Source organism: Daktulosphaira vitifoliae, unplaced genomic scaffold, assembly GCF_025091365.1.
Source record: "Daktulosphaira vitifoliae isolate Bord-2020 unplaced genomic scaffold, ASM2509136v1 Scaffold_4, whole genome shotgun sequence".
Lineage (NCBI taxonomy): Eukaryota > Metazoa > Arthropoda > Insecta > Hemiptera > Phylloxeridae > Daktulosphaira > Daktulosphaira vitifoliae.
The window spans coordinates 19,631,143-19,659,093 of NW_026099575.1; the positions used below are offsets into that span (position 1 = coordinate 19,631,143).

At 25.3% G+C, this 27,951-nt stretch overlaps 4 protein-coding genes across 6 annotated transcripts; 2 read left to right on the forward strand and 2 right to left on the reverse strand.

The window, feature by feature from the left end:
* Nucleotides 1-1,314: 1,314 nt before the first annotated feature.
* LOC126903534 (uncharacterized) lies at nt 1,315-18,127 on the forward strand. Of its 3 annotated transcripts, none has more exons than XM_050681722.1 (9): nt 1,639-1,777; nt 7,336-7,476; nt 8,012-8,222; nt 8,352-8,705; nt 8,910-9,064; nt 9,148-9,322; nt 9,470-9,648; nt 9,783-9,938; nt 17,653-18,127. In XM_050681722.1, the coding sequence occupies exons 2-9, from the start codon at nt 7,441-7,443 to the stop codon at nt 17,953-17,955; spliced, it is 1,569 nt and encodes a 522-aa protein (XP_050537679.1). In that variant the 5' UTR covers nt 1,639-1,777; nt 7,336-7,440; the 3' UTR covers nt 17,956-18,127. The 3 variants fall into 3 exon arrangements, with proteins under 3 accessions (XP_050537678.1, XP_050537679.1, XP_050537680.1); XM_050681723.1 differs by having other exon boundaries at nt 7,336-7,464; XM_050681721.1 differs by lacking the exon at nt 7,336-7,476 and having other exon boundaries at nt 1,315-1,777.
* Nucleotides 12,301-14,055, reverse strand: LOC126903537 (serine/threonine-protein phosphatase 4 regulatory subunit 2). The gene has a single exon (XM_050681727.1). It carries the CDS (start codon nt 13,888-13,890, stop codon nt 12,508-12,510), a length of 1,383 nt encoding a protein of 460 aa, XP_050537684.1. The 5' UTR covers nt 13,891-14,055; the 3' UTR covers nt 12,301-12,507.
* Nucleotides 18,128-18,883: 756 nt separating the features above from the next.
* Nucleotides 18,884-21,138, reverse strand: LOC126903538 (transcriptional adapter 2-alpha). The gene is made up of 3 exons (XM_050681729.1): nt 20,494-21,138; nt 19,541-19,839; nt 18,884-19,474 (listed from the first exon to the last, which is right to left on the reverse strand). Exons 1-3 carry the CDS (start codon nt 20,948-20,950, stop codon nt 18,974-18,976), a joined length of 1,257 nt encoding a protein of 418 aa, XP_050537686.1. The 5' UTR covers nt 20,951-21,138; the 3' UTR covers nt 18,884-18,973.
* Nucleotides 21,139-22,087: 949 nt separating this feature from the next.
* On the forward strand, nt 22,088-26,617 carry LOC126903544 (transcription factor Dp-1-like). Its single transcript, XM_050681739.1, has 7 exons — nt 22,088-22,316; nt 24,432-24,582; nt 24,877-25,086; nt 25,152-25,300; nt 25,596-25,678; nt 25,835-25,918; nt 26,008-26,617. The coding sequence occupies exons 1-7, from the start codon at nt 22,213-22,215 to the stop codon at nt 26,076-26,078; spliced, it is 852 nt and encodes a 283-aa protein (XP_050537696.1). The 5' UTR covers nt 22,088-22,212; the 3' UTR covers nt 26,079-26,617.
* The last annotated feature ends 1,334 nt before the right edge of the window (nt 26,618-27,951 follow it).

The following is a 27,951-nucleotide window of genomic DNA, read 5'->3' on the forward strand; positions in this document are numbered from 1 at the left end:
TAATAAAGTTACATTGTTCAGCGTTTAATGTGTTTCATTAATATAATATTAACTCGTAAGAATATCATTATTTATTTACGTGTGTAGTTTGTTAGACAAATAATAACTAATATCTGGTTGTTTAAAATTAATAACGATATCATTACTGGTGTAAAAAATATCGGGCCTGTCACAATGCTCATTAATTTAATGTTTCTGGAACGACTCGTTATCAACTAATAGGTCGTATTTGTCAAACTCGCACAGAGTTATATAAGAGGAATGTATTTTAATTAAATACTTTTCGAATTTATTGGATTAAAACTTAATATAATGCCATTATTAAGCTGGAGATTATAGTTTGTAAGTACCCCATTTAGAATAATTAAAAAAATTAAATTAAATTAAAGACGTAAGAAAAAATTTATCTAAATAAAATTTCAACTATTGGACTAAAAATTTCCAATTTTTCCGTAGATTATTACAAATTATGGAAAAGTTTTAGAGGAAAGCAAATAAATTATTTTTCAAACCTCTTTATCATCATACATCTATTTTCATTATATGTTATCAGTTAAACAGTTATAGGGACAAAGACATTAATAAAGGTTCAATAAAGAGAGAACATCCCAAAGCAGAAATTTTATGAAAATTTCGGGGGAATAAAAACATATGTATTTCTTAGGTAGCTCAATAAATGAAAAAAAAAGGTCGTATAATAATAAATTTTAGGAGGATTCAGTCATTATTTTACATTTTCAGGAACTCACCCTCATATATTTCACCAATGAAACTTCCTTTAGCTTTTATAACCTATATACTTTATATAGAAAATTTTAACCTTAAAAATTTAATAATAATAGTTAAAATTAGAATAACCCACATAATAACAATTTGTGGTACATTATTAAAGAGTTGTCTCTTACATGATAATTTATTAATATATAAACATTTTCTTTAATCTTAAGTTAAAAAAAAATCCCCCACCTTTCTTTCAAATTTTAACCTTTGGTTACAAATTATAATTTATAACTGAGAGAATTATTTAAAAATGCTGAAATAAATAACCATTTTATACAAAGTCCTTGTTTAATCCTAGAGCTAACTAAATTAAATTTAAAATGGCTAATAAATTATTTGGAAAAATCGTATGAATTGTTACATTGTCCGCTAAACCGCAAAATTTTAACAAATAATAATCTAAGTACTATGACATTTCAGTGCATTTCGTTTTATATTCACTCCGTATGCTGTAGGCCGCTGTAGTAATGCATTGCGCCGCCCACCATCGGTGAATAATATATTGTTGTGCTCACAACGTGTTGCATGTTTACGTTTGTGCCAAGCGCCTAGTAACTATTCAGTAGTTTCTCGTCTGTCGGCTGTTGCGTATCGTAATCTGTATACCTTTATCCCGTTCGCGCGGTCGACTACCATTCAAAATAATTCGTTAGTATCATCTTCATAATTTAATTTTCATAGTTATCGATCACATTTCACCATTTCAATACTGACTCGGTACATCGTCATTTCAAGAATACTTGATAACGATTAAATAACTATGGACCGTTTAAGAGTGATAAGCAAAGCCCGGCGTATATTTTATACTGGTCCCGTTCTACGCAAGTCCAGCTGTGGGATAAGACACACGTGGCATTCGCTTCAACGGTTCCGGACATATAGTAGCTCTGGATCTATAATTCTAGAATCACCTTTTGGACCAGTAGATAATGTGGACACAACCCTTCCCGAGTACATATGGGCCAACATTGATAAATGGGAAGACAAACCGATGATAGTAAGTCGCTGATATCACATAACACATTTTATGTACCTTTTTGAAATCTGATCTATTTAATTCGTTTTCTGTTTTTGTAAAAATAGAAATATTTCTATTGGAAAGACTTGCTTATTAGATTAACTTGTTATTCTGAAAAACTGTTTTTTTCTATTGATATAAATTAGTCGTGTATTTCTAACTTCATCACACGACATTGATTAGAATAATTTTTTTAACTAAAAGATACAGTCGTTACTTATAAACACGTTATATTAATAAATATATAAGTTGAATTTTTCTTCAAATAGAATAGCTTTTGTTGTGACGTTCCTTATATGGAAGTATCTAAAGTTATTTTATAATGTCTACGATGTTTTTGAAAGAAGGCCAAATTTTGAACTGGAAAAATAAGTTGAATATTCACGATATCTAGAACTATCTTAAATATGATTATAATTGATTGTAAATAAGTGTTATGTGTAGGTAGTTAACGTTATTTTTATCAATTTTACTATTTAAAAAAATTAATCAATCAAATATTAAATACCATAAAATTATTATATTTTTTTTTGATAAACATTATTTTTCAAGTTAGTATTTTAATCATTACATAAATATTTAAAAGCGTATATTGGCAAACAACACTGGCTGGTTATTCGCCAGTTGAACGATCCCTTTTTGAAAACTTTTTTTATTTACTATTAATAATTATTTTTTCATGTTTTATTTTTGTCTGCCGACTTTTAGCTTGTTATAAATATTGTTTTCGTAAACTTACTAAAAGATTTGTCTATGTAATTTTTATATTTTCAGAAATATTTATATAAATAATATTTGTTAGAATTAGATACTCCATTGACTAAGCGTGTAAAGTCCACGTCCGACGGTCTTATAAAATGCCGAATAAACAAATATTTTCTCATTTCTTAAATTAATGTTAAACTATTAAGCGAACAAATCGGCTTTGTAGTTATAATTAAATACATTTTTTTTAAATTACTATAATTGTTGCTGTTGTAAATTCTCGCCGTACTTTGGACTGCTTGTTATTGTTTTATTTCGGTGTTCTGTACCTTACGCGTCTGAGCGAGTAGAGAACAAGTACTTTCATAAAAAGTCGTGGTTTGAAGTCCAAAAGAATTGTAATTAATTTACCTTGAATGAAAAAATACATTTACATTAATTTTATGGACGTTAATAGAGAGACAATAACCTTTACCTACTGATAAATCTTACTATAAAAACCAATTAATACTATAAAATAATTAATATTGTGCACACGATTGATTTATTTTGTTTACATATTTGAAGTTTTTCTATAATACAGCTTGATTATTATTTTTGGTCATTTAAACTAATATTGAATTGCTGATCTCGTATTATTTTAATTTTTCACTTATTATTTAATTTATCTAACGTAAAAACTTTAGAATATATACTTTTATTTACGTATGAACTCTTATAGATAATGATTAACTAAACAGAATTTATTTTAGAACAATTAAAATTTGTACACAAAATGAAATTTGCACTTTGATATGTTTAAGTAACATGCCAATATTAATGAATTAAAGGAATGATGTACTCACAAATAGAATGATACTCCTATGATCATAAATCAATTAATTAAACTAATTAAAACGGCATCTATTGGGTTATTAGGTGTAAAATGCAATTCAAAATAAAAATCGTATCAATTATCAAACAAATATTTATAATAATTTAATTTAAATTCGTTGTAAAGTGTAAAATTAAAAAAACTATTGACTTCATTTATAATCCGCTTGATGTTTGTAAAATTTAACATGGATGGGTATTTATTATTATTATTTTTAATTATGTTTAACGTCCTCCCTAGAAGCTATTGCTTGTTCTAGAGAGGACCGAGGAATCTGCATAGCCCAGCGCAACAAATTCGAACCGCGGTACCCGTACTGCAGCTTGACGCGTTGCCGACTGATCTAGGTAGGCCGCCTAAATATACAGAATGTTCATTAAGTAAGGAAACAGGTCAATTGTTACAAACTATGAAAATACTATAAACGTTTCCTTACTTACTGAACAGCCCTTATATAATATAACTATATATGTTATATTCTAATTTACCTTTGCAATATTATAAGTGTCGTATGAGCCCGAAATATTAAATAGTATTAAATAATATTAATACTAATGTATTAATATATATTAATACATTAGTAATGTCTTTTGCAGTTGCACGATTGTCTAAATGATCAAATAGAAAATTTTAATTATATAACAAGTCAATATTTGTTTAAACTTAGAAGTCATTGAAATTTATTTAGATATAAATGTTATTTTGTTAATTATCAGGCATGGATTAAGTGAAGGGGTGCGATCGTCCAGGGGCCCCATATAGGTTTTGATGTACCACCTAATACTATGTAATATTTATGTTCAGTAATAATTTATGAAACTTTTTCTATAGAATAATTTATTGAATTAATACTGCCGTGCTAAGCGAAAACAGGATAACTCCAGTCAACATGATTTTTCAGGAACACAAAAAAACATTTCTAATAGTAAATCAAGATACCCTTTTTTCCCAATGTATAAACATAAGTCAAAAGACGGTAACTCCATTATTTTTTATGTGATATACCAAGTTTTTGCTTAGTATTTGAATTTACTGTGTTTTCGCTTACAAAACATCAAATATATTGAACTTGCCGTATATTTATATTTTAATTTTAGATTGGTTTTAATAGGAAATATGCTATTTTTACATCAAAAATCGGTGTAAAACCACTAAATTTACCTATAGAAACAAAAAAATTTTTTTTTTAATTATGGAGTTATCCTGTTTTTGTTTAGCACGGCAGAATAGAAGTATGGTAACTTCTATTATTCCACTCAAGTTATGAAATAGACGAACTTGAGTGGATTTCAAGACGTATATTATACGTTTTGAAATCGGTAGTTAATTACTTTTGATATCATATTTTATTTATAGAAGGCTAAAAATATTTAATGTATCAGACCTTGTAGTATATATTTGCAGTGTCAAGATGACTATGAAGTTTACAACGTATATAAAGAAATCTCACCTGTAAAATTATTTTACACTAACATGTACTGTTAAATTTTTCCTTAAGTAGATCACTTGTTTTTATCTGTGAACAGTGTTAACAGTAGTATTAAGAACGTAGATAAAGAAGTAAAACATTTGCTCAGAAAATCGTAACATACTTATTGTAATAATGACTTCGCAATTGAAATCATAAAATTTGCTTTTGTTAGACACACGAGTTGTTCTAGATTTAATTGACAACTACGTTCTCTTAATATGCATTCGTCAATAATTGATTAATTTTTTTATAAATTGTTACTTTGGTCAACTTATATATATTTGCAAAGCTTAAACCGTAATTAATTTTCCTTTATATTCAATGATGCATAAGATTTTCTTTTAAGAGAAATTAAACTTCTCCTTGGGTATATAAATAGAATTTCTTTCAATTTAAATGAAGAATTATTGTTGTTGTTAATTTATCCCTTTCATTTATAATTTTTTTTAGCTTCGATGCGAAGCTGAGAAAGTATTAATTTTACTATGATGTGTTTTTTTTATTTATTTTTTTTGTGTCTGTGAACGCTCAATTTCAGCTTTCGTCGATTTTTAACTTCAGTTTAGTATAATCGCATTGTGTTTATCTTCAAATTATTTAATAATAGTTATGACTATTATTTGATTCCTAGATGCTTATTAGACGTATGTTGTATTAAATGACCTTTGTAACTACTTTGTTGAGTCTGCATCAAAGTTACTCATTTTCCGGGTTTATTATTAATGAAAGTATTAAGAAAAGATTACAGCTGTATTTTGTAGTTAATATGATATAATAATGCAACTTCTGAGATATTTCAACTGCCATATATTTTCATTTAAGTTAACCTACTTTAACTCATTAGTAAAAGAGCGCGTGTTTTTTAAGTTCAAAATGGAATTTTTAATTTAAAGTTAAACGTGTCCCTGTTTGACATAAATTTTAATATATAATGTTCAGTAAGTAAGGAAACGGGTTTCTATTGTTCTCATTGTTTGTAACAATTAACGTGTTTCTTTACTTATTGAACACTCTATATAAGTATCTATGCCAAAAATTTATAATTTTTTAAACAATATGGCAAGTTTGTTTTTTAGATGGCAATGACAAAAAAATAATACACCATAAGCTTATTAAGTTTTAAGGTCTTAATCGAAAAATACTGTCATAGGGCCAACTTTATTTCTAGAATACCTTGATGCCTCAATATTTTTGTTTTCGAATACAAAATGAAATACATTATTACTCATGAACTAATTTTTGATACTAAATTTAGATAAAACATGTTTCTTAGTATAAATTAAATTGAATTGAGATTCTATGCTAGTTGAGTATAACATTTGAATCCTACAAAATTGAAAGATTTTTAGGTGAAATTTATATTACTTTGTTTAATAATTATAATTTGATTGGTAAATTGTAATAGCTAATATTAGATAAGCTAGGAATGGGAGTCTTATTTGTTTTAATGTTCATTTTTATTTCAACTGTTGTATTTCAAACATTTTGCGTGAGATATATATTTGAATTAAAAAAGGTCATGAAATTGTTTAAAATGAATTATTTATCTCATTTAAAAACAATTTAAATTTAATTTTAAATTTTAAAATAATTATTAATTTTTATAGTCTAATAAAATCGAATCTACACATACGTAGAATAATTATATTATTTTATTATTAATGTACTGCGATAAATAAAAAAGTTTTTTGGTGTAAAATTTATAGAGATTGACTAACCAATAAAAAAAAGTTCGTTATTAAATTATAAATAAAAAAAAAAATAGAAAATATGATTTCAATGAAAAGTTATGGATTTGATACTATAAGTAAACACATAATTACGGATAATGTTATGAGACTTTTGCCTACGTAAATAATTTTTGTATGACCCAGCAACATCATAATAATGCACTCGTATGGAAATTTCTTAGAATGTTGTGCAGGTCAAGCTCATACAAGAACAAAAATAACATTTATTTGTTAACAAAATTATTCTTAATCTTAAAAAACAATTAAGTAATGATTTATATGCACATTTTTTTAAGATATTTTTTGTAACTTACTAAGAAGAAATATTTTTCTTTATAAAAACTTAGGTTATTGCATTATTTTAAAACAATAAATAAAACCTCAACAAATGCTTTTATAAAATAAGAGCATTAAACAAACAAATTTTATTAGTTTATTACATATAACACTATAACATGATCAGGTTGAAAAATTCAAAGTAGTTAATTACTGTGGCAAACCCAACCCAATCTACTATAGTAATTAGATAAATCATTCAAATGTTATTGAAGGATAATTAGCTTACAGAGAATCTTTTTGGTATTCTAGGAACTCATTCCACATCTGGATATTATAAGCCAACTTAACTGATTTTTAGTAATATTTAAAACTTTAACTTGTTGATGCGTAGATCTACTTACAGACTTCGAAGTGATATCTTAAAGTAAACTCGTATCTAATGAGAAAGTCCTATCTGAAAAGTTCTCTTTTTTTACAGTTTTGTATGACTGAAAAATGTTCTGCTGTAAAAAAATTTGATGATACCTAAAGAAAACAAAATTTAGTATGTAATTTTAATAAAGAGTGCAATGTCATTTTCAACATGACCATCGATGTAGTGTTGCAGGTGAGTAAGTTGGTAAGTAAGTATGGGTACTTGCAAAATCAAATAGTTCTGAGTAATCTTATCACTTTTTTTAGAAGCCTTTTACATAAATTATCAAAATTATAGTTTTTAAATCGTAGTTCTACTTTTCAAGTTAGACCTACTGATTGCAACATTAAACATACTGATATAGCAAAACTTAAGTTTACGCTTTCTCATTCTGCAAGCTTATTTTAATTACTGATAATAACTATATCCTTGGTTATATTGATTTTTTTTACTTAATAGATAGATATATTCGTAGTCTAAAAAATGATAACATAACAAAAATTTTATCATGTAATCGAAAAATTTATCAATGTTTGTCAATGCTGATTCATACTTTAATAGAGAAAACATACTAATATTAATATATAACACATAAAACATACATATATAAGCTGCTGGCTTAGAAGAAATGTATATAAACTATTTATGTTAAATTTTTAACATCAATAAAATCCAAGTCCAAGTGTTCACAAAATAATTTATTAATTTTTATTTATAGAATTATTTTTGATTTTTATAGACTTGTGGCAGTAGTGGTAGATCGTATACGTATGGTGAAGGTCGTATGATATGTAGACTTTTTGCCAGTACACTTATTTCTAAACTTGGTTTGAAAAAAGGCGATGTGGTTGGTTTACTACTTCCTAATTTACCAGAATACGTTTTTGCCATTCACGGAGCTCTCGAAGCCGGATTAGTAGTAACTTTTGTGAATCCTCTTTACACTGCAGGTATGAATAGTCAACACTATATTATTAATATAATATATATATTATATACTAATATAATGTATTATACTATATTAATATAACACTAATATTATTGGTGTTCTTTTATTAATTTAAATTTATAATTTTTAGGAGAGGTAAAACGTCAGTTTGAAAACGCCGGCGTGAAATTGTGCATGACTATTTCGTTGTTGTTGCCTGTTATTCAAGAAATATCGCCATCATTGCAGAACTATAGAGGTACGGTTGTTTTTGGAGGTGACGAAGTTGCTGATGAGAAATCTCGTATTTATGATTTTAAAACAATTGTCACGGGCCAGTCCCCTGAAGAGTTACCAGAATCACATCCCGATGAAGTCGCCTTATTGCCATACTCAAGTGGTACTACAGGACTTCCAAAAGGCGTTATGTTGACTCATCGAAACTGTGCAATTAACTTAGAACAGAGCAAGCACTCTGAACTCATAAACTATATACCCACTTCTGGTAAGTATTTTTAAATGTTTTTGATACTATCTTTGTTTTACAAAGTGTTTTTGCATAATGATTATACTTAAGGAAATTTTGCTAAACAATGTTTAGAGAGATAAATGCATCTTTCCCAAATGTATGTACAATATTAACCTGAATTTATATTTGCCATGCAATCAATTAGTAAAATAATATGATAACATCATTTTTGTACGACAGATGATTACCAAGAAAGAATTCTCAGTGTTTTACCATTTTTTCATATTTACGGTTTCAATGGTATTTTAAACGGAGTATTATCTTACGGTCTTCATATGATCACCATACCGAAGTTTACTCCCGAATCCTATATTGAGTGTGTGCTTAAGTACAAGGTACAAATAATAAATAAATAAATACTCAGAATTTATTAAATAATGCTGCAATACTTAAAAAATGATATATATTTTTATTGTAGCCAACAATGTTATTTGTTGTACCTTCTTTACTGTTATTCTTGGCGTCTCATCCATCAGTAAAGCCGGAGCACTTAAGTTCTATTAAAGAAATTACATGTGGAGCAGCTCCTGCTTCAAAAGCTCTCATCGATAATTTCATACAAAAAGCTCAAAAAGATATTATTATTAGACAAGGTAATAAATCAAATTTATAATTCAATGATACACATATGTTAATTTGGAATCCTATAAGAATTATTACCACTGGTTTTAAAATTTGTGTTATTTTAACGTGACTATATAAACTTAAAAATTTTAATTATTTCAAAAACTTAAATGTAGGTTATGGTATGACCGAGTCGTCTCCTGTAAGTTTGTACACAAGGTTTAAGTTGCCTCAAAACAAAATTGGTAGTACGGGACAACTGGTCCGAGGAACTCAAGCAAGAGTGGTGTGTTTATCTAGTGGAAAAGATTTGGGGCCTCATAAATCCGGAGAATTATTTGTTAAAGGGCCACAGGTAATTTATAGTAACTTTCAATGTTTATTACAAATTGTTGTTAGAAATATATATAAAATAACTATTTAACTACTTCTATTTATAATATCATATCAATATGGTGTTCACTTTAAATTTATGTTTCATTATCATAGGTAATGGTTGGTTATTTAAACAACAAACCAGCCACAAATGAAACAATAGATGAAGATGGTTGGTTACATACAGGTGATGTTGCTTATTATGATGAAGATGGGTATTTCTACATTGTAGATAGAACAAAAGAACTAATTAAAGTAAAAGGCAATCAAGTAAGTAAGGAAGTATATAACTCCCTATCTTTTCGTGGAACTTGAATTTTTAATATAATTTAATTTATTGCTGTGCCCGGACCCAGTTTAGTTAATGAAAGATAAATAAGTTTCATCTTTGCAACAAGATGAGTAGGGTTCTAACTCTCTCTTTCAGCTTTTAGGAGTTCTACTACTATTTCTTTTAACTTGATCAAAATATATTTTAGTTATGAGGGGTTTATAGAATATATATGCTTCTTTTAGATTTATTTATAATTTTATGAAAATGAATTATATATTTATTTATATTAATGAAAATTTTACTTTTAAAAAATAATTTTGAAGGTTTCTATGAAAAAATCTATTTCAATCCTTCTTTAATAACCAGAAAAATAACAATATTTAGGTACATTAAGCTAAATTTGAGATTTTTTTATTAATTTTTATATTATAATAATACCAAGTATTTGAAATTAATGATCAATTAATATTTGGGTTTATTTTTCTGAACACTGCACAACATATATTAATATAAGAATTTATTTATGGAGTGTGAGAGGATCACTCCTCTTAGAATAAAAAAATGTTCCTGTGGTACTTTACATATCTATCATAATCATAAACAAGGTTGGGTGCTCAAACGAGGATTAAACAAATTTTATAAATGCTTAAAATTCCTAGCCTTTATATATTTAAGAAAATTCTTTAAGATGTATGTATTTTAAGATTAAGCTAAAGGGTGTAACTAAAAAAAAACTCTATATTCAAATTTTTTTATTTACCCTTTTTGATATATATTTAGATTTTTATTTAGCCTAATCATAGATGTATTAATTTTTATAAAAAGTATATATGTGATAGTCAACAATTATTAAACAGAAAATTCAAATTAAAAAAAAGAAAAGACTTAATTGAGAAAATTTTTAGCTTCGATGCAAAGCTGAGAAGGTATTGGTTTTACTATGATGTGTTTTTTTTTTTTTGTGTCTGTTACCACTTTTTCTCAGCTCTCACCGAACCGATTTCTTTCAACGATACGTCAAAAGATTACAAATCGTATCTAGTCGAAGACATTACCCTTCAAAATTGAAAAAATTTCCCTCGTTCCCCGTAAATGGGGGAAACCTCCAAAAAAATTACAAATTTAAAAATCGCTAATTTTCGAAATTTTTTCAATTTTTTTTACTAAAAACTGCCGTAACTTTTTCAAAAATGAACATATCAATATAATTTTTTTTTTATAGATGCTTAATGTCTTTACCTATCATTTGATATATTTTTTTTGTAAATTTGACACTTAACCTGCTAAAAGGTGGGGATTTAAAATGAAAACTTTTTCACAAAATATTAACTTTTTTAACTTAACTTTTGAAAATGTTCCGGAAGGTCTGACACTTTTATATATATCTTAAATTAAAGCTAATGTAATGTACTTTAATTTGAAAAAAAAAAATTTGACCTCTGGACTTGTCTTCACGGCGAAAATGGCTACCGAATGCTATTTTCATGTGAAAATTCTCGATTTTATTATTTATATTATATTTAACTTTAAAATGCTATAACTTATTGAAAAGTTTATGGATCCACACAATTAATCGAGATATTAATAAAGAACCAGCAGATCAAGTAGCTTTTGGAATAAAACACCAATTTTTTTTAAATTAAACACTATCTAAAGATTTGAAAATCAATAATAATTTAAAAGATTAAAGCAAAATTAATTTATAATGTAAAATTACCAATTAAATGATAATTAAAATTTGAAAATATTTATTACAAAATATTTTATACTGAGATTAAATACTATCATCCTAGATAAACATAATAGTCTAGACTTAAATTCCCTAAAAAAATATTGAAAAATGTCTTTAAAAACTTCTAAAAATGTTATAATACTTCAAGAAACATCATTTCTTTTAATTATTTCTTTAATATTTCTATATAAATGTACAGGTATTTTCACCTTATTCCCACGATTGGGCCTAAGAATATTTGTATACATAACATAAAAAAAGTAATACATATCAAAAAATCTCCATAATTTTTCTGATTATACTTTTAATTTACCTAATTTTTGTAAAAAAAAAAAAAGTAATTTTTTCCAAATTATGCTTTAAAAAATATTAAAATGACAAAAATACCTTAAAAATTTAAATTGTAAAATTAGTTTTTTTTTTAATTATTTATTATGTAAATCTAATTTTGTGTTCAAAGACAATTATCTAAGATAATCCTAATAAAATGCTTTATATATTGAAAACTGGGCCTTAAATATCGTATTACAAAAGATCTTGCCTATAAATGACAACACCGTTTTTTTTTTTTATTAATTCTAAATAATCTTCAGGTTTTTTTTATTTTAAAATTAAAACTACATGTATAATTTTGGAATTAAATTTAATCATATCAAATTTGCACTTAATATAATTTATTTGAAATAATTTTTTGTACATTAAATTAAACAACTTGTTCGGATTCAATTGTATCAAATGGATGATAAATCATACAACAATTACTAATCCAAGTAATTTCAACATTAACCTAAACAGTCAAGAAATACATTTATAAGGTCTATTATTTACTAAATCTACTCATTCTCAGTCAATTTTTCGTCACTTGCATCTTTCATTTCTGTAGTTGTGTATGACTCAGTAATTCCACTTTCATTTATATCTGATTTATTGTTTTCTTCATGAACATTTTCAATATTGTTAGACTCCAAATAATTTTGTGAATTATTTGCTTCTATTACTGATTCATTTTTAATTGAATTTTCGCTCTCTCTGTTTTGAACCTCTGTAGAATTAATACTGTGTAAATCATCATTAGCTTCTTCATTATTTAATGTCTTTGAATTATCTTCAGTACATATATCCATATTATTTTGTTCTTCATTTATTTCCTCCAAATCATTTGATTGTATGATTTGAGAATCTTGCTTATTATCACAATCTGGAGTTTGATGAATAATAGAACCTTCTATCCGATTGGGTTCAGTAACTAATAAGTTGAGATCTTCTATCTTATTTTCTTCTGAAACTGGATCATTTACACTAGATTCTCCACAATTTGAGATTATTTCATTCGGAAGATCTTTACAATCATCTAATGGACTTTTTATTATTTCATTATTTAATTCTCTGGATTTTGTTTCAGTAGTTTCTTGTAGCTCTTCTTTAGCTTCATCTGATGAAAGTTCTTTTTCATTAAATTCTTTAATTTTACTTTGAGGTTCTTCTGTTGTATGTGAATTTGGTAATGAAAGGTTATCGGGTTGTTGATCATTGTTTGATTCTTTGGGATTAAATTCATTTTCTTCTTGATTTGACACTTCATTAACAAATTGTTCTTTATTTTCCTCTGGCTTTGTTTCTGGTGTTTTCATAGATTCTAATTCACTTAATAAACTTTCAACAGTTTCATTTGCATTAAGAATATTAACATCAGTACTAATTATGTTATTCTTTTCAACAAAATCCATATTTATATCAGTTTCTTTACCATTTTCCCAACGTTCTGGGATGCCATTAACAATTGTTTCATCACGTTTAGCTTTTAAATCACATGTACTTACAACTAATATATTTTTTTCTACAGCGCGCATGAACTTATCTACCCTATTATATTCTTTTCTTGGCGTAGATAAAAGTTCACATAATCTTTGAATTGTAAATGGAGGTCCATTGAATGTATCAAAGCGTTCTAACAACATATTCTTCATTGCTTCATAATTAAATGGGTCTACATTTGGATATGGAGGTATATCAGCTAAGCAAGTTTGTTCAGTAAACTGTGCAATGACATTTAAGATCTTTTCTCTGATAAATGGTTTTACAAGAGTCCATTGGAAAAGAGTATTACCTGTTTTAGCGACATACCGAAGATATTCTTCAAGTTCAACAGGGACTTGTTGTTTATACATTTGATACATTTCCAGCATTTGCATTATTAGTTCAGCGTTTTCGATCATTGTAATTATACATATATTTTATAATTTTCAATTTTTCTAATGATTGTTTTAATTATAACTGTTTATTAATTTTCAAAACACTTGATGACTTTTATTGGTAATGAAAGTTAGTAAATCAATGTAAACAACAACCAGGCCGCTTCTACTCGTATGGAAGTAAAATGTACAGCTACAAATTATTAAGAATAAAGATAAGAAAAACAATAACGAGTGTCGGGCGCATGCGCTGATCATGGAAGAAATAATACATTTTTAAATGTGTACACTGCTAAAATTTGTTACACTGCTTTCTCCATAATGATCGATAACTTAATGCTAATATTGGTATTGTTATTTCTTATGAAAAAGCAACTCCCAAATATAAATACGAGTTTACTACTGTTCATAAGAACCGTGTTTTTCGGTGTATCTTAATGTATTATATAGTCATAAATATATTAATTTTACAATATTTTATGGGGAATAAGATCTTTGTATTTTTTTGAAAAATGTGATACAATTTGATAGGTAAATAAATATAGTATAAAAAATTAACAATATTAAATATAGACGTTAATTTTTATATATAGTTAAAATTTAGTTATTTGTAACAAAACTAATTCAAAAATTATTAGATAATTTTTTGAAATTAAATTGCATGTTAAATAGGGGTCTGCCTAGCCTAGTGATTTAAACGTATATATCGACACATGGAATCCCCGGTTCGATACCCTGGGTGCCAACGAGATTTTCTTGTGAATTTTTTATTGATCTCTGGTTTATGACATAAGCCAGCCATAATACTCGTTTAGTCCATCATTAGCCTAGCCAAGAACCCTCTTTTACTCCCTAACATGTGAAAGAGGGCCACCACCATTCGAAGCATGTTAAGTTCGGGAAATATAAGAATATAAAACTAATAATTTATTATTTCACATTAAATATTGATGTTTCTCTAGGGATTGTATAAAAAAAATTTAAAGAGGTGCCTTTAAAATTTTAGACATCACAATCATTTCTTTTTTATTGCTTATTAAATATATAACGCTGGACTAATATTTATTTGGTTTCATAGTGAAACCAAATATTAAAAACCCAGGTAGGTCACAGCACAGTGGTGACGTGGCATAGTTGGATCAAGTATAATGATATCTGACAGTGATTAAAATCACTATCAAAAATAAACGCTTCGATGCAAATCTTTAGATAGTGTTTAATTTAAAAAAAATTGGTGTTTTATTCCAAAAGCTACTTGATCTGCTGGTTCCTTATTAATATCTCGATTAAGATAAAGTATGTCGAATGAAAGAGGGATTAATTTTGATGTCTGTGTTTTCACTGTGAAGACAAAATAATAGTCTGAAATTTTTTTTATTTCATAATAAAGTATATCACGTTATCTTTTAATTTAAGATATATATAAAAGTGTCAGACTTTCCGGAACAATTTCAAAAGTTAAGTTGAAAAAGTTCTACTTTCTATATACATTTTTTAGATTTGACCCCCCCTCCCCCCGTATACAGGAAAATGGTCCGTTTAAAAAAAAACAGTATGTCGAATGAAAGATGTATATAAATACTACTTCTCATATTAAAATTGTATTGATCTATACACTTTTCAATAAGTTATAGCATTATAAAGTTAAAAATATAAAAAATAAAATCGAGAATTTTCACACAAAAATAGCATTCAGTAGCCATTTTCCTCGTGAAGACAAAATAAAGTCTGAAATTTTTTTTTTTAAATAAACTATAAATAGTTTTATTATAAAAATAATTTAATAAGAATTAATAAGCTCTTGAAAATACATACAAAAAAAATTCTTTATTTATAATTTATGGTTACAACAATTAATTAGTATATTAATTGTATTATGGTATAATATATTATATAAGTAATGGAAATTAAGCTATGATTAAATACAATAAACCAACTAAGTAAAAACACAACACAGTAGAGATGTCAAGTTCGTGAACGAATAGTTCATTTGAACTATTCACTTAGATGAACTATTCTTAACTGTTTCAGTACCTGTAACTTAACAATTCACAGTTCGAAAAAAATTGGTAGCAATGTATAAATGAAATAGTTCGCGAACTTCTTTAAAAATTCTCCGTGGTTCGTTGTTCGAAATCCTGTAAATGGTTAATAGCTGTTAACAATTAGATAACAAATAAATTATATTGTTAAAATGTTACACGGTTTTTAACAGTTTAACAATAAAATAAATTCATACAATGTACAAATATTAGATCAGATTTCTGATTTAACTTAGGACTACTGGTCAATATTTCCACCTTGAATTAGGTGATAATGATAACATGAGCCATGAGGGTATTGATAATAATTTTTTCTTAGTTTATGATGTTCAGGTTAAGGTTAGTTTATAACTTAATTGCCCATAAGTAGTGTGAACTACTACTGAAGTGTGTACTGCTGTACTAATAGTGATAAAATGAATAGTTCATTGCCAAACAATATCAGCATGATCAATAAAATTAGTGAACTTAAGAATAGTTCATTTGAACTATTCAATTGAATGAACTAAACTTTCCATCTCTACAACACAGGGGGTCGCGGCACAGTGGTGACGTGGCATAGTTGTATAAAGTATAATGATATCTGACAGTGATTAAAATCACTATAAAAAAAAACACTTCGATGCAAATCTTTAGATAGTGCTTAATTTTAAAAAATTGGTGTATTATTCCAAAAGCTACATGATCTGCTAGTTCCTTATTAATATCCTGATTAAGATAAAGTATGTCGAATGAAAAAGGGATTATTAAAAAATATTATCTCTCATAAAAAAATTGTGTTGATCCATACACTTTTCAATAAGTTATAGCATAATAAAGTTAAAAATGTAAATTATAAAATCGAAAATTTTCACACAAAAATAGCATTCGGTAGCCGTTTTCTCCATGAAGACAAGTCCAGAGGTCAAATTTTTTTTTTTCAAATTAAAGTACATTACACTAGCTTTAATTTAAGATATATATAAAAGTGTCAGACCTTCCGGAACATTTTCAAAAGTTAAGTTAAAAAAGTTAATATTTTGTGAAAAAGTTTTCATTTTAAATCCCCCCCTGTTAGCAGGTTAAGTGTCAAATTTACAAAAAAAATATACCAAATGATAGGTAAAGACATCAAGCATCTATAAAAAAAAAATTATATTGATATGTTCATTTTTGAAAAAGTTACGGCAGTTTTTAGTAAAAAAAATTGAAAAAATTTCGAAAATTAGCGATTTTTAAATTTGTAATTTTTTTGGAGGTTTCCCCCATTTACGGGGAACGAGGGAAATTTTTTCAATTTTGAAGGGTAATGTCTTCGACTAGATACGATTTGTGATTTTTTGACGTATTGTTAGAGCTGAAAAAAAGTTGTAACGGACACAAAAAAAAAAAACACATAGTAAAACCAATCAATACCTTCTTAGTTTCTCATCGAAGCTAAAAAAATTTCTGCGGATGTCTTTGTACTTTGCAAATATTTAAATTTATATACATAAATTTTTAAATTATCAAATATTAAGTTTAAAACTTAAGTTTTAAATAAAATTAAGTTTAGAACGAAGTAGATTAAAATTAAATTATTATTGTTGCTCTAAAGAATAATGGGTTATTTAAAACGTTCTAAACATAATACAAATAAGATGTTTTAAGGAATTAAATTTTTTTTTTCATTGACCTTAAATTGTTTAGTTGAACCTAAAACTTGTAAAATGAATAATTATTTGTTATTTTAATGTGTTAAATGATTTTCTTTTCATTTTTGCAGGTATCACCAACCGAATTAGAAAGTTTAATTTTGCAACTGAATGGTGTTGCTGATGTTGCAGTTGTTGGAATACCTGATGTGTTATCTGGAGAAATTCCGAGGGCATTTGTTGTTAGAAAACCAGGATCTGACATAAGCGAAAAAGCTATTTTGGAACATGTGGAAAAGAATGTTGTAGCCTATAAAAAATTAGCTGGGGGTGTAAAATTTTTGGATCTTATTCCTCGTAACCCTTCAGGCAAGGTATTAAGAAATGAACTCAAAGTGTTCGGTAATAATCCTAGCGAACAATCAAAGAACTGATGTAATTTTAAATTAGAACCATGTGAATATTTAAATTAGTTTTGTGTATACAGGAATTGTGTATATATTTATAAATGGGAACTGATAGAATTTTATACCTAGCAAAATATAAGTAATGTTTATTATTTTTTTAAATATTTTTCATATATATTTAGAAATATTAAACAAGAGACTTAAATGTTTTTAAATGATAGTAATAGGCTCTATTAAATTGTTAATATTGCTTTATTAATCCTTTGATTTTTAATATATACATATCTAAGTTTAATCTTAGGCAAATTTCATATTGTACAATCAAATTTTGTTTACTAATAATATTATGTACTATTTATCAGCAAGTTGTACAACTAATATTCAATGTTTTGTAAAATAAAGTATTTATGCAAAAAATTTACATTTTTGTAATTACACAATTTTTAATTTATGTTCAATCGAAGAAGTTAATATTTTCAAAATTAAATGATTTTGTAATTAAATGTTTGGACTTTAATCTATAGACATAGAGAAAACTAGTATTGCTACAATTATTGTTAAAATGTAGCAATTATAAATATTATACTTCATTTCGTATTTGATGTTGAAATAAATTACTTTTTGATTTTGATTCATAAAAATACTTGTCATTGATATAAAAACTTCCAAAATATTTTGTGTAACGTACTAAGGAATATCTGATCTAAATCTATTTAATTGTACTATTTTATACTTATTTGTTCGATATGTTATGTTATCTTATAATAAGGTTACTATTATAAAATTTTAGTAAAAGTACTAAAATGTACTTTTTTGAAAATATAAAAAATTGTTTACACTAGTATTACAATAATTCAATTACATAATTAAAGAGCAAAAATTATAACTTATTGTACAAACAAGGGATACTTTTTTTGGATATCACAATGTAAAGTAGACAGAATAAAAATTTAAATAATAGAAAAAAATTATTTTTAATTCACATTATATTAGGATTATTAACAACATAAGATTATTTTATATTCTATACTACATAGAGATCACCTCAGAATTGCCAAATTATATTTTTTTCCATTAATAAGTTATAAATTTTTCTTGTCTTATTGACATCAATTTTAATTAAACTTCTAGCAGTTTTCAAGTTTATTCCTTTAGATTTTTCACACTCATTAATAAGTAATTCTTTAAATTTTAAATATGACTCAGGTAACATTTTTGTTTGAGTACAAAGCTCTCTTTCACTTTCATCTAATTTTTGAAAACCTGGTAAATTACATACATTAATACGAGACTTTGTATTTTCAACAAAAGTTGATGAAGATGGTCTATTATTTAAAGTTTCTTCACGTTTAGAATTTAATTCTTCATAAATACTAATGTAAGCATTTTTGGTAAGTCCATTCTTTCGATATTCAATAAGTTTATGAATTCGGGCTAATATATTATGTTCTTGTTTCAAATTGGTAATAAGTAGATCAAATGCAAGTGGTTTAATGAGATGTAAAAATCGAATAAGTCTTTGTATCATTTCTGGACCCAAGATAACCTAAAATTAAGAAATGCAACAAGTGATATTTAATTATGATTTTACAAAATATTTAATAAAATATACCTCTATAGACTTAATCCACAACTGATGTTTACTAAATGAAATAAGACCATAGTCCTTTACAACTTTTCGACGTCTATATCGTTCTTGTAGCCTCTCATTAAAAATATCTACAATAGTTCTATTTAACTTTTTATATAGATTTGATTCCAAAAGTTCTTTAGTTGATTCATCAACCCATATAGGTTCATTTAGTAGCTGAAGAATACATTCTGCTTGATCATCGTATTCTTCATCAAATTCACCTCGTAATGGTTGATAACCAGCTAGTCGCATTGCAATTTCATATTGGTGATATGATTCTACAAAATATTTTATTAAATTATGTATGACATGAGAATAAGTAGAAGAGGGATATTTTCTGCATCTTAATTAAGTATAATTTTTAGGAACTAAAAACAAAGTTAGAAAAAAATATACATTTAAATCGAATAAAAATCACACTAAATAATTTATACAAAATTTTAAAAGAATTAAACATTTTATGAAAATAATGTTTAAAATGAGTAGATATGAAGTAAAACGTTTATAATCTTCATTTAATATTTCAAAGAATCTAAAACTTCAATTGAAAAAAGTTGGACTTACCTTTACTTTAAGTCTAAAATCATGTATATTTTATAGCTAAGCAGTAAAAGTATAGTTGTAATAGAAAAAATCTCAACATTAAAGTTACGAATAATATTTTGAATCTAGTTACTAAAAATAAAATTATTCTCCTAAAAAATTTTATGAGCCAATTACAATTATATGACTAAAGAGCTAAAAAAAAATGTTTTTATCATGAAAAAATACAAAATTGGAACTATTAGGATGAAAAAATATCCAAGAATTTGATACATTTAAGACCATATTAATAAAAGCTCCAAAAAAGCAAATGATTTGGTAGCATAAATAAATAGTGTATATATTGAAAATTATTTTTACCGATCTATTTTAATTTAAAAGGCATTCACCTTCGCCTGAATCAGCAGTTGTTTCAAAGAACATTACTTGTTCATTAATAACATCATTTATGTTATTACGAAATGCTTCTTGATTAACAATTTCCAAATCTTTAATTTTGGGGTACAACACAAAATGTTCAAAGTAATGTTGCTTACATTGTTTAGGAGAACACCCAAGTTTTTGTGAAACTTTTTCCCAACTCATTGTTTCTGAAAATGTATCAAGTAAAAGAATTTCTTTGTGAGCTGGCCATAAACATTCATCCAGCTGTATAGCATTACATAACACATTATATGGATCGGTATTACTGTGAATATCATCTTTAGTACCAGTAGCAAAACATCGAAGGCATAAATTGATTCCTACTTCAGCACATGCACTGTTTGCACATTTAATATATGTATGTTCATACCAAAGATTACAGAAACAGAATCTACAGCACATATTTTTTCTATTGCGATGCATTTTACATAGAAAAAACGACAGTTATGATTATTAAGAATAAAATTCATAAGGAAAATCAAATTACTGAAAGTAAGTAATGAATAAATATAACGTAACTAATGTGGTTTATTTTTAAAACTTATCTAAATTAAAGTTTTGATCAAATTTAGAAGAGATTCTGGTGTATTATTCAAGACGTCATAACCTGTCACAGAGCGGCATGTAATGATAACATATGATACCAACATAACCTCAAATATAATTTCGCGCCATAATGTTTGATCGTAACATACTTCAGTTAGTAAAATGTTTATATTGGCTCATAATTATTACCGCGCTTTTCTAAATTAATTTCTGTTTAAAATTTTAAATATAAAAATTTTAATAACTAATTAGAATCGTATAATAGCTTCAACTTATAAAGTATACAAATCAATTTCTTATAATTATAAAGATTTAAAGTACAATCTTAATTATTTTTTTAAATGAATAATAACTTTTTAAATGTTAAATAAATAAATGAATATTTACAGTTGATAAGTAGCAATTAATTTTAAGATTATTTTTTTAATGTTAAAACATATAGAAGATCTCACATATATCCTAGTATAATATATAGTTTATAATAAAAAGTTAAAAATTAAGTTAAAAATTGTTTTACCAACTAAAAAACGAAGTTTATAATATAATTATGTCCTGTAATCAATATGTTTTAGTGTATTGAATATATTTAAAACCTAAATTTGCAATTATCATGAAAATGAAACGAATATTATTGCCAAATAAGGGACGTTATACTTTTATTTATTAAACTAAGTATTACGGCTATCATTTAATTATGAAAAAATAAATTAGATATTATCTTTAGTACTGTTATTTTATTTATATAATCTATTTCCAAATAATGGTGAGTGAATAAATTTATGTTTTAATTAAGTGAACAAGGAAGTTAGTGAAAGTAATTTTGACACAATGTGACTATGAAAGTTACTGGCTTGTCTGTTATTTTGTGAGTTTTAAGATTTAATGATTTTGAAATTTGTAACTCATTTTTTCAAAAATCAAGTCTTTTTAAAAATTCAGGGGTACAGTAAAGTTTTCCCGCCCGTTCCCAAGCACCGCGCAAACATTCGTTATCACTTGAATGCCAAGCGATTATGATAACATACCTCTTGTCGTCGACATTTTCTAGTTCAGTTGTTAGATGTGTTGTTATAACAATTTAATTTGTAATTTTAGTATTTTTAATCTAAGTTTTTCATAAAAACCCGGTTGGGAAAGTTATGTCTTCTGCTTCTTCGTCATCTTCTTACGTTGTTGTTGTTAAACAGGATAACGAGTCTAATATTCAAGTTCCTGCTACAAACATGGCTCCTATACCTGCATAGTAAGTATACATTTACACATATGACGAACAATGGTTTAAATAATACATAAGAAGTTTTCATAGTAATAAATTTATGCAAATTTTTTATGTTAGATATTCACGTTTATGATTGTATGAAAAAGCCATGTAAAAAAGACTAAAAGTTTTGCTATGTAAAGGTTGTACCAAATATTAAAATAAAATTTACTTTTATAATTTTCAACATTTAACAATATAAAATGTTTTTTTACTTTTCTTTAACAAACACCTAAAATATTTTATTTTTAAATTTATTTTTTGAGCTACAATTTATATATTTTTATTTACTATTTACCATTTTTTAAAAATATATTTGTCCTACTTAAATCTACTTATATTTTACTATTTATTTCGTAGTTAAAATTTTACTTAGTTTAAAGTTAAGCGATTGTAGATTTAGTTCAAACATTTTCAGGAATTATACTATTATAAACATGGGACTTTATAATTTTAGGTTATCCTGTAAATATTTATATTTTTTTGTATATGTTTTATATTATATCAAGAATCTTACATCTATTAAAGAAACTTTATTTTTTCATTAAAACTATTATTGATACAGTATCAATAAATAATTTGAAATTTACTCTTGATATTGCTATTTTTAGCATATTTAGTCATTTTAGTGTACAGTATAAGTTTGTAATTTTCTTTGTGCTTATTTTTTTATGCTGGTTGAAAGACAATCATGCATAAACTTATAAAATAAAGTATTTTATTAAATAAATAATGAGATTACCTATTATTGCAATCAATATCACTATAGTTTTAGTTTTATTACATAATTCTATACATATTGTATAGAATTATGTAATATTATTTTCATTTTATTTAATATTACTTCCCATTTTTATAATAATATTATTTATAAAAAGAAATATGATAAATCAAATTAATCAATCAGAAATGTATTTACTACTTTTATAGTATCTTAGAATATATCACTTTACTTATGTATACTTAGTAAATTTCATCAACTACCATTGTCAGGATAAGGATTCTGATGAATATTACAAATTTTAAAGTAAAAATCAATTTACTTTTTTAATAACAAAAATACATATTTTAGGTATTAATAAATGTTAAATATTATGATTTATTTACATTCTAAAAATACAATCTTTCATATTATTCATGTATTTTTTGAGGCTAGAGCTTTCTAAATTACTTCATTATTTTATAGATAAGTAAAATCTTTGATACATTTAATGTTACTAGGAAAAAACAGAATGTAACTGAATATTTTTATTACTGTTGATGGTTATTTACATTATAATTGTGATTTTATTTGGATATTAAGTTGATAATTTTTTAGGTTTTTATTTTAAAGACGTCTCTTATTTAATTTTTAGTCTCAAAATATATATTTAAGTAAAGAAAGCATGTTACTTATTTTAAGTTGTTTATTATTTTTTCAAAAGAACAAAGCATTTATAGATTCAAATCTCATGTTAATTGTAACTAAATTTATCTTAAATTTTAAGTTCATATTTTAATGTTTTTAATATTTTTTGAAGCTTATTTACAAAAGTTATATAATTTGATCACAAATTAAGAAATTCTTGAATATTTATAAATAGTGAGAATTTATGTATTCAATGTTTGCAAATTCAAATTAAGTCACTCTATTGATTTAACACAACCAATAATATGCTTTAGCATTTTAAATCTCCAACTTTTGTCATAAATATTTAATAAATTACACAAAAACTAGACATTTTTTTTTATTTAATTAAATCTTGGCAGCTGCCAAGGCTATTGAGAATTACTTTAAATAGATTATAATGCTTATAATATTTATAGCTGTAGACAAAATAATGAGTAAAAATTAAGGAAAAAATTTGATTAATATAAGGGAACACAAATAATAAATATGTGATTTAGATATGGTATTATATTTTGCTGTTGAGTTAACTAGAAAATTGTTTAAATGTAAAGTTTATTTTATTCAATTGTGAAATAATATATTTATATATTTAAATCAAGGGTGTTGTTCTTTAAAAGTTAAAAATAGACTTTTACATATTATGTTGAATTTCTTTGAGTCTTAAATTATATAATATTATTTTAAAAAGGAAATTAATAAAATTTTTTTAGTAAACGAAGAAGAAATGAAAAGCCTGGTAAAGGATTACGACACTTTGCAATGCGTGTTTGTGAAAAAGTTAGAAGTAAAATGGTAACTACATATAATGAAGTAGCGGATGAACTAGTTGCAGAATACCCTGAGGGTAGTAATGCAGAACAGGTAATTTTGTGTCATTTATTATCTTTAACAATACATATTTTGTGTATCCTGTGTACATTTTAATGTAAAAATATTTTGTATTAAAGAGCTAAATATGAGATTTTGTTGAAATCAATAAAGACTTAACATAGTTACTATTTATCCCAAATATATAAGGTTAAGACATTTTTTTAATGTAAAAAATAAATAATGGTATAGTATTAGAAATTTTTTAAACTATATTAAACAATTCATTTAATATTTTCATTGTTTATGAACTAGTTACTTATATATGGTAATAACTTTTATTTCTAGTATGATCAAAAAAATGTTAGGAGACGAGTCTATGATGCATTAAATGTTTTAATGGCTATGAATATAATTTCAAAAGAGAAAAAAGAAATTAAATGGATAGGTTTACCAGTAACTTCTGTTCAAGAATCATCATCTTTAACAAGAGAAAGAGATGATCTTATGACTCGTCTGAATGAAAAACAGGCTTTTTTACAAGAACTAATAATACAAGTATGAAATTATTTAAAACTGTTGATGGATGAAACATAATTGTACTTTTATTTTTATTTAAACAGCAAGTGACATTTAAGCAATTGGTTGAAAAAAATAAAAAGTATGAACAAATTCATGGTCGCCCATCATCAGCATCTGTATTAAGTTTACCTTTTATTGCCATAAAAGCTGATCCTGGAACCGTAATAGACTGCAGTATTTCTCAAGATAAGTATGTTTTTTTTATAGTAATGCTATTTTATTGTTAATAAATACAATCATTACCTCAAAAAAAAAAAAATTTACTTAGTTTATTTTTTTTCATCTTGAGGATTTATTTTACTGATACCCTCTTGATTGTGTCTCTGAACTACTTATCAAACTATGTTTAAGTTAAGCTATTATTTATTTATCTTAAAATTGTTGATATTCATAATTATTTGCATATAAACATAATAGCTACACTGTATATTGATAGTACAATAAAATCCTCCAAAATTAATTAATAATTTTAATTTTTCTTACAGAAAAGAATATTTATTTGGATTCAGTAATAGTTATGAAATTGTGGAAGACATGGATTTATTGAAAAGCATGAATTTATCCCTAGGTATGTTATTAATTAAATTAATTTAGGATCTGTAAAAAAAAAAATGATTTTAATAATCTTGATAATTCAATTTTCATTTATACTTTTAGTTAAAAATTTTGTAATCTTAATAATTAAGATTGCAAATAATTATAATTATTATTTGGTTTTTGGTAGGTCTTAATACTGGTACTAGTACTGCCGAACAGTTGGAACAAGCTAAAGCATGTGTACCAAAGAAACTACATAATTTTTTATCACGTAATATTATTTAATTAAAATAATAATAAGTTTAATATAAATTAAACTTTAATATTAATACAAATATTAAAGTAAATATTTTTTTAAAGGTATAGCTGTTGAATCATCAGCAATGGATGTAGTGGAAGAACAACCAACTAAGAAATTCAAATCCAGTTAAAATTTGGTGACTTTTTAGCTATTGACTAATTAGTAGTACTCAATATTCAGATAATAAGAATTTCAATTACAAATTATTTTATTATTAAAAAATAGATAAGTTATGTTAATTTTAATTAAGTTGTATTGTTAATAATGCATGAACAACTACTAAGATGTTATTTAAATAAGTTATTATTTAAAACTGCTAATTTTCTCTTAAACAAAACTTTCTCGTTAACTTGATGTTAAACTTAAGTAAAATCACAAAGATTTTGTATTTGTATATACTCGAATTAAGGCAAACTCAAGTCTATTGTATAATATTTATAGCACTAACAAATGTATAATATTAGGTAAACATTTAACTTATTTTCATAGACAGATTTTTTTTATTCATTTATTTCTTTGTACATTACTGTATATGAAATATGTCTTAAATATCATTAAGATAACATTTGTACATAGTAATTTTACATAATATACACTAAGTATTATTATTTTTTTCTTTGTAAATTGAAGAGTACATTGTGTCATAAATAAATATTTAGGATTACAGTATTTGTTGATTTAGGTTACAAAATACTCAAAACCCTTTAATACATAGTTTCTATGTATTTTTTAAAATAAAACATTTGTGTTTCAACAAAGTATTATTTAACACAGATGACTCATGTTAATTTACCACTTTAATGTAATACACGGAACAGATTGTTGTATGAATACATTGTTTTTACTTTTGTTTTTCATTATAAATGCACTTTTGATGCAAGTTAAATATAATTATCAAAATTCAATTATAATAAAAGTAATCATATAAAAATTTTATAATTTTATTAGGTCAAATTTTCATGAGGTATAATTTAACTGTAAGAACAAGTTATGCCACTATTTAAAAATTAAGAATTTGTACTATGTAGCAATTAGTCAAAAGAATTTTCTGATTCTATAAATATAAATAGATAGCATCATAGCACATTACAGAAAAATTGAGAAAAGTGAAATAAAATGTTCGTATTTTCCAACTATTATGGAAAATAATTCCTGATGCTATGAAGTCTAAAATATGATTGATAAAACTCCGTTTGTCAGATATTATTTGTTTTATCTATTTATTTTTATTTTTTCGTGTAAATCAATGCACAGCGTGATACTATTTAGTAATGTTAAAATTAATGTACTTGGGGAATCCTTAATATTGATATTTTTATATTTTTAATGTTTTTTATCGGGTAGTTTTTTAACACGCTATTACTATAATGTTGACTAAATAAATGCGATTCTACAAAATATTGATAAAAAGTTAGTATATTATATACAAATATAGATAATTATTGCACATCATGTTATCATTACTGCAATGATATTTTAACGTAATGAAGTCCAACCTAACCCTAACATTATTCAGTATCATAATATATTTTATATGTATAATTATCTTATTTAGAGTGTTTTATAAATAATTGACATAATTAAATTAATGGTTATTTTTTTTAACCGCACAGAGAAAATAATATTAAAATATTAATATTTCTAAATCTTGAAGGTCGGCTTGGGCTAGTAGGTAGAAACGTATGTTTCAGCATACAGGATCTCGGATTCGATCCTTGGTGTGCCAATGAGATTTTTCTTGTAATTTTCTCATTAATAAAGTTTGTCTCTGCTGCAAAACGGCTAAAATACCTGTCCTGTCCATCATTGGCCTAGCCAAAAACTAATTAAAACTATTAGAACTCCCTAATATGTTAAAAAGAACCATCAACAAATGTATCATGTTGAATTCGGGAATTAGTAGGATGTAACTGATCATTTATTTATTTTCAATTAAATATTGATGACTCTCTTATGACTAACCAAAAAAGTTAAAGTTCTATAATTTTAAAATGTTTAACGGT

Excerpts from the sequence above, each read along its gene's own strand:
- LOC126903534 (XM_050681721.1), top strand. The coding sequence starts at position 1,541 with ATGGACCGTTTAAGAGTGATAAGCAAAGCCCGGCGTATATTTTATACT. Across the intron at positions 1,778-8,011 it reads GGGAAGACAAACCGATGATA|ACTTGTGGCAGTAGTGGTAG; the intron begins GTAAGTCGCTGA and ends TGATTTTTATAG. Across the intron at positions 9,939-17,652 it reads TTAAAGTAAAAGGCAATCAA|GTATCACCAACCGAATTAGA; the intron begins GTAAGTAAGGAA and ends TCATTTTTGCAG.
- LOC126903537 (XM_050681727.1), bottom strand. The coding sequence starts at position 13,890 with ATGATCGAAAACGCTGAACTAATAATGCAAATGCTGGAAATGTATCAA.
- LOC126903538 (XM_050681729.1), bottom strand. The coding sequence starts at position 20,950 with ATGCATCGCAATAGAAAAAATATGTGCTGTAGATTCTGTTTCTGTAAT. Across the intron at positions 19,840-20,493 it reads AACTGCTGATTCAGGCGAAG|AATCATATCACCAATATGAA; the intron begins GTGAATGCCTTT and ends AATATTTTGTAG. Across the intron at positions 19,475-19,540 it reads TGTGGATTAAGTCTATAGAG|GTTATCTTGGGTCCAGAAAT; the intron begins GTATATTTTATT and ends TCTTAATTTTAG.
- LOC126903544 (XM_050681739.1), top strand. The coding sequence starts at position 22,213 with ATGTCTTCTGCTTCTTCGTCATCTTCTTACGTTGTTGTTGTTAAACAG. Across the intron at positions 24,583-24,876 it reads AGGGTAGTAATGCAGAACAG|TATGATCAAAAAAATGTTAG; the intron begins GTAATTTTGTGT and ends TTTTATTTCTAG. Across the intron at positions 25,679-25,834 it reads AAGCATGAATTTATCCCTAG|GTCTTAATACTGGTACTAGT; the intron begins GTATGTTATTAA and ends GGTTTTTGGTAG.